Source organism: Acomys russatus, chromosome 9 (genome assembly GCF_903995435.1).
Source record: "Acomys russatus chromosome 9, mAcoRus1.1, whole genome shotgun sequence".
In the NCBI taxonomy this organism is placed as follows: domain Eukaryota; kingdom Metazoa; phylum Chordata; class Mammalia; order Rodentia; family Muridae; genus Acomys; species Acomys russatus.
The window spans coordinates 1,200,016-1,212,141 of NC_067145.1; the positions used below are offsets into that span (position 1 = coordinate 1,200,016).

Genomic DNA, 12,126 nt, shown 5'->3' on the forward strand with positions numbered 1-12,126 from the left:
AAAGACATGACATGATTATGAATTAGCAGAATGTCATATTGTGAAAATATCTATAGTATAGGAAGTAATCCAGAGATTTAAAAGAATCCCCATTTAAAATATCAATCTTACTTTTCATAGAAATAAAAAAAGTCCATCTCTGATTCACTGAACGAAAATGCCCCCCATAGGCTCATAGGGAGAGGCACTATAAGTAGCTGTGGCCTTGTCGGAGAAAGTGTATCCCTGGGCTGTGAGGTTTCAAATGCTTGAGCTAGGCCCAGTGTCATTCTTTCTTCCTGCTGCCTGCTGATCCAGATGTAGGACACTCAGCTGCTCTCCAGCACCATGTGTCCATGCATGCTGTCATGCTTCCCACCATGATGACAATGGACTGGACCTCTGTACTGTACGCCAGCCCCAGTTAAATGCTTTCCTTTGTAAGAGTTGCCATAGTCATAGTGTCTATTCACAATAAGAGAATCTTGACTAATACACCATCCTAAAATAAATACACAACCAAAAGAGGCCCAAAAACCCAGAGGTCTCCTAAGTGTCACATATTTGTGATCTCAAATTATACCAAAGAGCCATAGCAATGCAAGCAATGCAGTACTGGATCAATACAGGCACATAGACAAATGAAAAAGAATGCAGAACTGGGAAATAAGCTCTCATAACAACCACCATCTACTCTTTGACAAATGTGTCAAAAGCATAAACTGGGGAGGGAAAACTCTCTTCCATTAACCATGCTCATAAAACTGATGTAAACATGTAAAGAATGAAAATTAATCCATATCTCTTACTCTGCTTTCATGCGCATGCATACTTGGACACACACACTCAAAATCAAAAGGCCTTAATATATGACATGAAATTATGAAACTTCTTGAGGAGTAAGTCAACAAAACTTTAAGGAATAAACAGAGGCAAGAATTTTATAGAAAAAATGATTCAAATTACAGAAAATAAACCTAAGAACTGACGTTGAGATTGTTGGGAAATTGTAAACCTGAAGCAATCATCTACCTGGGGACCAGCCTACAGAACAGGTTTACCAACTCTACATCTGATAGGAAGTTAGTATATAGAATCTACAGAACATCCAAAAGTCAAATACTAATGTGTCAAGTCATCCAATCAATAAGTTGGCTAACGAACTGACCATGCAGTTCTCAAAGGAAAAAAAAAAGAAACAATCAATAAATATTTTTAACCAGTATTTTTTAACATCTTAGTCACAGGGGAAAAACTCAAGCCAAAAATGCTTTAAGATTCTATCTCATAGCTGGGTGTGGAGCACACCTTTAATCCCAGCACTAGGGAGGCAGGGGCAGGTGGATCTCTATGAGTTCAAGGCCAACCTGGTCTACAAAGCGAGTCTGTGACAGCAAAGAGCTGTTACACAGAAAAACCCTGCCTTGAAAAGCTTTTTAAAAATTCTACCTCATCCAAAGAAAAAAAGCTCTTTTCAAGAAAACAAATTAGTACCAAATGATGCCAAGGATGGGAAGAAAGAGAAAAACTGACAAGCTTCTGTTAGGCATGTACACTGGTGTGGCCACCAAAGTATGGAAAATTATACAGAGTTTCTTCACAAAACTAAAATTGGGACTACTGTATGACCCAACTCTAGAGCCTCTGGGTATATAGTAAAAAGCCTCTCCGCATAGCACAGGGACAACTGTGCATCCATGTTTATTGCACCATTAGTCATAATACCTGAACTGTGGAGTCTGCACACATGTTCATCAGCAGACAAAAGGAAAATACGATATATGTATGCAATGGAATTTTGTTCAGACAAAACAAAGAAAGAAATTACTATATTTTCAGAGGAAAAATATTAAACTAGAAGTTATTGTTAAGAAAAATAAGACAGAAATATAAATATTGCATTTTCTGTCATATGTAATATATTTATATATGTGTTTGAATTTATTTATATACATGTAGTCATAAAAGTAGAAGGGTTTGAGTCCCAGTATCTGTCCTGATCCCCCTTTGGGTGGAGTCTCTTAGAGGACATCTGTTGGGCTAATAGCCACTTATAAGTATATACCATGCATATCTTTCTGGGTCTGGGTTACCTCACTTAGCATGATCTTTTCTATTTCCATCCATTTGCCTGCAAAGTTCAATGTTTCCTTGATTTTAACAGCTGAGTAGTATTCCATTGTGTAAATATACCATAGTTTCTTTATCCATTTGTCAGTTAAGGGACTTCTAGATTGTTTCCAGATTCTGGCTATTACAAATAAGGCTGCTATGAACATAGTTGATCAAATGTCCTTGTTATATTGGTGGAGCATCTTTCAGGTATATTCCAAGGAGTGGAATAGCTGGGTCTTGAGGTAGCACTATTCCCAATTTTCTGATTTCCAAAGTGGTTGTACAAGTTTGCACTCCCACCAGCAATGACGTGTTCCCATTTCTCCACATCCTCTTCAGCATATGCTATTGCTTGAGTTTTTTTTATCTTAACCATTCTGATAGATGTAACATGGAATTTCAGAGTCATTTTAGTTTACATTTTCCTGATGACTAAGGACATTGAGCATTTCTTTAAGTTTTTCTCGGCCGTTCAATATTCCTCTGTTTATCTCTGTACCACATTTTTTATTTGGATTATTTGATTTATTGGTGTTTAATTTCTTGAGTTCTTTATATATTTTGGGTATTAGTCCTTTGTCGGATGTAGGGTTGCTTGAAGCCAGACTGTGGGTGGAGCACTGAGAGTTGGGGAAATGGAAGGACCTGGAAGGATCAGGAGCTCCACAGGGAGACCATAAAGGTAGGTGTATCTTGACCCAGGGGACCCTTACAAACTGATGCACCAACCAAGGACAATGCATGCAGAGAGCCTAGGCCCCTGTCCAGATGTAGCCAACAAACAGCTCATTCTCCACATAGTGAGGAGGAGGGACTGCTGCTGAACATGCACTCTAGCACCCATGATTTGATCTCTACCCTTTGGCAGGATGACCTTGTTGACAGACAGAGGAGGGGCATGCAGGCTATCCTGGTGAGACCTTATAGACTGTGGCCAAAAAGTGGGAGAGAAGCCCCCTGCCCCGCATCCCTGTCAGATGTCTGGGCTATGGGAATAGGGCAGAAGAGAGAGAAAGGGAATAAAAATCAGGGAGTAATGTGAGAAAAATATAATAAACAATTTAAAAAGTGGAAGGGAATTGTGATAAGAGAAGCACAAGTTTAAAGGAAGAGGAAGAGTGCTCAGTAGCAAGCAATGGAATATACGTATCATGAGAGCAAAAGGGAGAACCAGTTAGTGGCAAGGAGCGGGGATGGGGAGGCTGTGAAGAAGGAATCTAGAAGAAAGCATGATGATTTACATACATGAAAACATCACAGCAAAACCCATTTCTTTGTATCTAGCAAAAAGAGAAAGAAATAAACAGAAATTTAAATCATCTTGGGCTACATAACAAGACCCTTTCTCAGTAAAATTAATTTAATAAAATTAGAGAATGCAGTCGGGTGTCATGGGGCATGCCTTTAATCCCAGCACTCAGGAGGCAGAGGCAAGTTGATCTCTGAGTTTGAAGCCAACCTGGTCTACAAACTGAGTCCAGGACAGCCAGGACTACACAGAGACACCTTGTCTCAAAAAATGCAAAATATATATATTAGAGAATACATTTTTAATTATTTTATTTTTGTACATATATTTTTATATTATTACATATATATATACAATAGATTACCTATGGCAAGAAGAACTGTGACACAATCAGGAATTATATACAGTTACATTCTCTGGCTATTTGTATTTGACAGCCTTGAAGAAGGCTTTCCTATCTTGGTACATCTAAATTTCTGATTGTAAATCAATCTCCATCACATATTGTCCTTATCAACTTAGAACACCTATCTAGACCTAAAAACATCTTAACCCCTATACAATTAATGTTCATTGTAAAACTAAGCTACCTAGTCTTCAACTCCCTCAGAGACTTGAGAAAGAGAAAACTTGATTATCTGAGTATGCCTGGAGTGCAGGTTAGTAGCTTTCTAAATGAGAAGATGACAGAGACAGTTTTCTACCAGAATAGCCACCTAAAACTCTCTATAATGTTGGAGCATCTTCTTCAGCCTTCTGGCCCAATATATCTGACAGACATTTATGAGGCAGGAACTATTAAGGTACTTGCTTACCCTGTCTTGGCAGAGTTTGGCCGTCGACTCTGCCTGCATCCAAACTTGCCCTTTTTTTTGGCAGAATTCTGTCTGTGACAGAAATGAAGACCTTTAGCCAAGTGGCTAGTTTGTCACATTTGAAGCCATCTCTATAAGGAGGTTCTTTGATGCTCATCATCTTCTTTGAGGTAGGCTGGGTGTTGCCAGGAGTTAACCTGTCTCATTGTCAATGAACCTTTAAAGTAATAAAAAACATTTTAAATGCCATATTCTGCATGTCTCTGGGGTTTTTGAAGACCTTGTCTTTCTATAGAGTCATATTTATCTGCTGTACCTAAGATGCATATTCTTGTGATAAAAGTAGACTAGCAATTGGCATGACCATGATCTAATCTACTAACATTTAATTAGTATAACTTATTTCTCCTAAGCACCTTAATAGCATTTTCAAAGCATTGGAAGTAAACCTTGTATTATAATTTAGTTATATGAGTAAAATAACTCATATTAGAGTAGATATATATATATAATATGTGTGAAAAATAATCTGACATTTGAATTCTATACTACGTATCTAAAACTTATTTTGCATCTATATACAAAATTCTATATCAGAGAATTAAAAATATCTTGTGAGTGACAATTGAAGCATTAAGTTGAGGAGTAGATTCATTAATCTGCTTTTTGTTCTATCTTCCCTGTACTTTTCTATATTCCCCCTTCTTTCTTTTCAACCACTTTCTCCAAACAGGATGTCAATGTCCCATATGCTGCAAGGAATGCATCCTGTCAGGTCTGATCCAATGTCGATGTCTGATTCTTTTGTTCTGAAAGCATATAATTTCTCACAAGCACTATGCACTTCTAAAATTATAAGTGTATAAAAGGTGTGCATGATTCAAAATCAATTAAAAAAAATCAGTAGTCCTCCTGTATACAAGTGACGAAGAGGCTGAGAAAGAAGTTAGGGAAACAACACCCTTCACAATAGCCACAAATAATATAAAGTATCTTGGTGTAACTCTAAGCAAGAAAGTGAAAGATTTGTATGAAAATAACTTCAAATCTCTGAAGAAAGAATTTGAAGAAGATTTCAGAAGATGGAAAGATCTCCCATGCTTATGGATCAGAAGAATCAACATAGTAAAAATAGTCATCTTACCAAAAGCAACCTACAGATTCAATGTAATTCCCATCAAAATACCCACAGAATTCTTTACCGACCTTGAAAGATAATTCTCAACTTCATATGGAAAAACAGAAAACCCAGAATAGCTAAAATGATCCTGTACAATAAAAGATGCTCCAGAGGAATCTCCATGCTGGAGAATACATTTTTTAAATCACACTTTACCTTTAAACACCTGGATTCAGTAGTAAATGCAAAGTATTAAATGGTGGAGGGAAGGTTGTTTGGAGGCCAATGGGCAGTTGCCTCACAAGGCTCAGACAGAGTGGCTGACAGCACACTGTAAATGAGCTGCCCTGTGGCTTTTCATTTTGTAGCTTTGCCCATGATTTACTCCAGGAACCTTACTACCTTTCTTCCTGCCAGATTTGCCTAGAGCCTTTTTAGCCTGATAACCCCATCTGTACCCTTCTTGCTCTTGCTCTTCATAATGTACCTGACAGTGACACAGGACTCCTCTTGGGGTTATCCTCCAGCTTACGGGCTGTGTCTTTGGGGGTTAAAAATGTCAATGGTTATTGCTAACTCTGTATCTGCTTTTGTCTTTAATTTTTCAGGTTCTGGGAGTATCTGTGATAAATAAGGTAGGAGATAACAGATAGAAGATAGATGATTCATAGATAGATAGATAGATAGATAGATAGATAGATAGATAGATAGATGAGACAGAAAGAAAGAAATGCATGCATACATTGAGCATACTTCTCCATGAGAAGTATGTCAAGTGCAGATGACCGCTTGATATAATGCTACTGAAAAGATCTCAACATCCAAGTCATTAACCCAATTTGAAGCCACTCTCCATAAGCCTAATCTAAGAACAAAGAGCTACAGTAAGGGCAGTTTAGAAGTATAAACCATTGTAGTGCATTTCAAGTTGCAGGCTGTGAATCCCCACTCAAGGAGGACCAGGTTTTCAAGTTAGTAAGTCACAAACAGCAAAATGTTTAATGAAACAAAGTAAAGGTAAAAAGGTAAACAATATAGTGCACATAACAGTATTATTATTAAATTTTTATCTCAGTGTCTCTTAGATTTTGTTTGTGCAAATAAGTCTTCATTGTTTTATTTCCCTCTGTGGTTTATGGTTATTTAAAGTTTGAAAATCACAGCTCTAGACAAACTCCAGTGTATGTGGGAAGAGATTGATCTTCATGTCCTAACTTTTCTACCACTCAGACCCTAGGTGGGAAATGGAAATGGAGAAAGGGAGTAAATATGTCACCCATTGGTCATGTGTTTGTAGACCCAGGCCTGGTGCCTGAGACCTTGCCTTTTACCAGGGCCTATTTTGCTTCAGGACATGGATCTACAAATGAGTTTCACAAGAAGCATCATTGAGGTAGGCATCGCTGTCCAGGACGCTGAGGACCACAAGTTCCGGTTTACCTACAAGGAGATGTTGATCGGTTTTATGCTGGTGCGTGCACAGGAAGGAAGAAAGTGCCTCCCCCAAACCCCCAGTGTTCCATGTAAAAACATTTGGCACCACCACAAAAGACACGTCTTGCATCTTTCTGATCCAAGACACCCAAAGACCCAAGCCTTTCTGAAATATTTTGTCTCTTTTGTGTGTGTGTTTGTATGTGTGTATGTTAACAGGACTTGATAAAGGATGAACCGCTGAACTCCTTAGCCAGTCCTGTTCGGTGGAAAGCCTTAATTGCCATCAGATACCTAAGGTAAGAGAAAGCCTTGTTGTTCTCTCTCTCTCTCTCTCTCTCTCTCTCTCTCTCTCTCTCTCTCTCTCTCTCCCTCCCTCCGTCTCTCTCTCTCATCTCTCTCTCTCTATCCTCTCTCTCTCTCCCTCTCTCCTCTCTCTCTCTCTCCTCTCTCCTCTCTCTCTCTCTCTCTCTCTCTCTCTCTCTCCCCCCTCTCGCTCTGTGTGTGTGTGTGTGTGTGTGTGTGTGACAGAGATGGGCAAAGACCCTCTTCCTCAATTGCTTTCCACCCCATTTTTAAACAGAATCTTACTGAACCCAGAGTTCACTAGCTAGACTGGCTAGCCATGGACCCTTTTCTCTGCTCTCCTGAACAGTAACCTATCAGTCCCTTCCCAGCCAGCCCTGGGGTTACAGGTATACAACACCATTGCAGCGTTTTTATGTAGGCTTCCAGGAACCTATGGGTTCTACGACTGCAAACTCAGGACCTCATGTTTGTTAACCACTAAGACACTCTCCAAGCCCAAATCTTTCACATGCTTATTGAAATTGTATTTTCTCCCTTTCAACTGCCTCCTATCAACTGACTTATCTATCAGTGTAGACCCTTGTACATCCTCCCCAAAATAAACACATTTCTTCAGTTGGAGCTGACAAATGACAGCTTTTTCTCACCTTCTAAAGAGTTGACAAATTGGCTAAGACATCGATCATTTTGATAAGTGATAGGATCAAACAACTACTCAGAGGAGTCAGACTTATTGATAAATGAGAGTCTTAAATTCCTTCACAAAATGAAATCTCTCATCCAAGGTCTTAGCCTGCAGGCAAATTTTAATGTTCAAATTTAAAACATAGGAAATATCTAATCACACCATAGCTCTAGTTAGCTACCACTGATAAGCCTGACAAAGAAAGTAATTTTGTGCAAGTTCATAGACTCATATTCCCCACTATAGTTCAAAAAATTGCACTGTGTACTGTTAAAATTTGAAAAGTAGACGAAAGTTAAAATAACAAACTCACCCATAATGCCCCTGTTGACATATTTGACAACATCTTTTGTGCCCTTATCTCTGGTCCTCATTTTCTTCACAGAAAGGATACCCTACATGCATAAGGCCTTTTACCCTGATTTTCCTCACTTCCTGTTATGATTTCCCACATTATTATTAACCCTTTAAAAATGACATTTTTCTTTAGTTTTATTTATGTCTGTGTGCAAATGGTAGATATAAATATACTCAAGATCACCAAACCAGCATGAAATATCACCTCTCACCCATTAGGATCATTATTACCTAAAAAGAAACAAGTGTTGGTGGGGGTAGGAGAAAAAAGAATCCTGTACAATGTCTTTAGGTATGGATAGTGGTGCATTATGAAAAAAAATATGGGATTTTTGACAGAAATTGAAAATAGAATTACCACATAATCCTTTAGTCCCTCTTGTAGGTATATACCCCCCCCCAAAAAAATGAGATCACTACTTTGTAAAATATCCAGTGTTCATTGCAGGACTTTTCATAAAAGCTATAGTGAAAAAGCAGCCTAAGTATACATAGACAAAACTGTGGGAAACATATACATAATAGAGTATTATTCATCCTTAAAAAGAGCCTACTTTGTCCTTTATCAGGACGTTATGCCAAGTAAAACAAGCCAGACATGCAAAGCAAAAGTGCTATTGGGTTTCCCTTATATAGAAAATCTAAAGAAAAAGTCCAATACAAAAAAATAGAGAATAAAACAATGGCTACTAAATGCAAGGCCAAGGGCAATAAGAAAATGTCAGTCAAGGAATATGGAGTAGCATTCCCTATGATGAATAAGTCTGAAGATAGTGTGCCACCTTAACAGCTCTACATCCAAATGGCATACTAATTCAAGATTTCATCTGCATGAATAAATTATAGCTGATGTTACTACAGTGGGGGGGCTATATGACCTATTATATGAGATAATTTGTTTTTCTATAGTAGTTATACATATAATAAAATTAATATTAATATAATTATACTATATAATTATAAATGTATAACCAATATATATTACATATATACTTCTACGATGCACACAGTAAATGTATCTAAAGAAAATAAACAATTACCCTTCTTTCTTCACACTGAATGGTCTTCGCATCCTTATCAAAAGTCAATAATTATATTATTCGAGGTTTTATTTCCGGGCTCTCTTTTCTGTCCCAGGGTGTCCATGACTCTACCTATACATTTCCACTACACTACTTTGATTACTATAACATTACAACAAGTTTTAAAACCAGTAAGACCTGGGTACAAAGTAGTTAATTGATATCATGCTTGCAGAGCATACATAGAGCCTTGGGTTGATTATCCAGCACTTAAAAAGCATGTTTTCTTTCATTCTATCTAATATATCCAGTACATTATCATTTCACTATGTGTTCAGTGTTTTTTAATCTACATTATCTTTTTTTTTAGTATCAAAATTTTTATAGTATCAAAATTTTACTATATATCACACTTACATGATGTCTTAATTTACACTAACAACTCCCGTGGCCATGTGGGGCTAATGGCAACACTCAGTTTGTATAGAGCTAGACTATTCCTTAATCACATACAAAGAGGTATTGATCATATGGGGCCAAAGTGCAGGAAAAGATAGCCTGAAAACTAACAGAAGGAAAGTCAGGGGATGCTAGAAGTGTCAGCTGTCAACTATGGTGTCGTTTTCACTTACAGGTGCATGCCAAAATTCACCGGAGTGTAGATTTTGGATGGGTGAGGTTTACTGTAGGTGATTGACATCAGTATGCTAATTTAAGAAGATGATCAGACAATGGCAATGAGAAGACCATACCACTAAGCACTGACTCACACTCCTCTCTGAGTCCCTCTCAGATTTTCCCAATAGCATCTCCGTTCTGTTATCTCAGTTTGGAAGCTCTGAACTATACCTTATTGTCATGACTTACATTTTTACAATTTTTTTTTTCAGGACATTCTTTTTTTTTTTCCTTTTTTTTTTTATTAATTTATTCTTGTTACATCTCAATGTTTATCCCATCCCTTGTATCCTCCCATTCCTCCCCCCCCCCCCATTTTCTCATTATTCCCCTCCCCTATGACTGTTCCTGAGGGGGATTACCTCCCCCTATATATTCTCATAGGGTATCAAGTCTCTTCTTGGCTACCTGCTGTCCTTCCTCTGAGTGCCACCAGGTCTCCCCCTCCAGGGGACATGGTCAAATGTGAGGCACCATAGTACGTGAGAAAGTCATATCACACTCTCCACTCAACTGTGGAAATTTTAATGAATGGGTTTTGTTTTGTTTTAGGACGGACCTTCTCTGTGTAGCCTTGGCTGCCCAGGACTCACTTTGTAGACCAGACTGGCCTCGAACTCGCATCGATCCGCCAGCCTCTGCCTCCCAAGTGCTGGGGTTAAAAGTGTGCGCCACCATGCCCAACGTGAATGGGCTTTTTATGTTGAACTAACATTTTCATTTTCCCAAGTCATGTCAAGTTTTTTTCTGATAACCATACAATAAATGTTTGAATGGAAGGAAAAGAGGAGGGAGGGGAGAGGAAAGGAAGGAGGGAGAGGGCCAAATTGCCCCATCCTTCACTATCTTTGCTGTTTGTTTGTTTGTTTGTTTGACAGGAAATGTTCACAATAAGTATTTGTCATTAAGACCAGTAGTGGCTTTAACAGATATTAACAGTGTTTTAATGGTGTTTAATAATTTCCCGGTATGCCAAAGAGCACTGTACCCTTAATCTGTCCTACTATCACCACCTTCCTCAATATCTCAAAAATACTTCAGAAACTGTGATCTACTTATCATCTGCTCAGCCTTCATAGACACATCTTGGGCGCTCGCCTGGCTGGTTTGTTAGTAATTCCCTCTCTTCCTCCATGTGATTCACATTTCAGCAAACTCAAACCTCAGCTCTCGCTCAATGAGCACCTCAATATTCTTGAAGAGAATATTCGAAGGCTGCTGCCCCTTCCACCTCTGGAAAAACTCAAAAATGAGGGCGAAACGGACAAGGACAAGGAACGCATTAACGTATGTGACTGGGCTTGAGAAAAGAAGCCCCCACGGGACCTTTTCACTGCCACCCTAAGACTAACAGTCACACTTGGTTTCAGTTTCTCTACGAACGCTCTATGGATGCTCTAGGAAAACTTCTGAGGTCCATGATATGGGATGACACGGATGCCCGGAACTGTGAGGAAATGTTCAGCGTGAGTAAGGCCAACACTCACAGTGGGTGCCCAGCTCCTGGAAGTGTTGGCTAGGTACCACAATAAGGAACCGCAACCCACCTTCTCCACCGAAAGCGATCCAGCACGACCCACCTACACTACCATGTAGGGCCTTTTTTTTTTTTTACAGGCAGGTGGACATCCAGTTTATAGAAGCAGAGAAAGGGGGACAGTGAGGGAGAAGGGAAGGAAAATCAATGGTAAATGAAAAATACTAAGCAAAGACATTCCTTTTTTGCCCAACAGCTTCTCCGGATGTGGCTTGTTTCCCAGAAAGAGTGGGAGAGAGAAAGGGCATTCCAAATCATCTCCAAAGTCCTAACGAATGATGTTGAGGCAAGTACTCCCTGAAGCAGAGATGGCACTGCTGGTGAACTGTGGGGGCCGCTAAGACTCTTGTCTGGTGGATCCCAAGCCCCAGATAGAGGGGTGCGGCAGTGCCATGGGTGGGATCTCCCACCTCCAGAACTGAGCCTGCGCTGTGGATGCTGTGGATGTTCACTCAGTCTTCCATGGCCCGTGAGGAAGCAGGTACTTTTCAGGTGTTCGGGAATGAATTTCCTTCTAAGGGCCTGTGGAGGGACAAGGCACTTAACATGGATGTACCCTCAAGCTGCCCCACCACACAGGTGCCCCTTTGATCCTTCAGGCTCCACAGAACTTCAGAATCGGGTCACTCCTTGGGCTCCTGGCCCCTCACTCCTGTGACACCCTGCCCACCATCCGTCTGGCAGCTACTAGCTCCACTATTGGTCTGTTCCACGCAAAAGGTGAGGGAAAGGCCTGGTTTTTTTAGCCTGTGACTCCTGCCATGAATCTTTATTTCAATAACTACCTCCTGCCTCTCCAGCTCTCAATTCTAATATCTTAAGAATA

The 12,126-nt window shown here is 39.5% G+C and overlaps 1 protein-coding gene across 1 annotated transcript in view; it reads left to right on the forward strand.

Moving 5' to 3' along the window:
• Window positions 1-12,126, forward strand: part of Mroh2b (maestro heat like repeat family member 2B) — a 62,735-nt gene that overhangs the window by 32,267 nt on the left and 18,342 nt on the right. Inside the window, exons 22-28 of the mRNA XM_051150906.1 lie at window positions 5,887-5,913; window positions 6,630-6,749; window positions 6,932-7,011; window positions 10,915-11,050; window positions 11,134-11,229; window positions 11,497-11,586; window positions 11,900-12,020. Coding sequence (XP_051006863.1) covers window positions 5,887-5,913; window positions 6,630-6,749; window positions 6,932-7,011; window positions 10,915-11,050; window positions 11,134-11,229; window positions 11,497-11,586; window positions 11,900-12,020 — 670 coding nt within the window. The remainder of the gene's footprint in view (window positions 1-5,886; window positions 5,914-6,629; window positions 6,750-6,931; window positions 7,012-10,914; window positions 11,051-11,133; window positions 11,230-11,496; window positions 11,587-11,899; window positions 12,021-12,126) is intronic.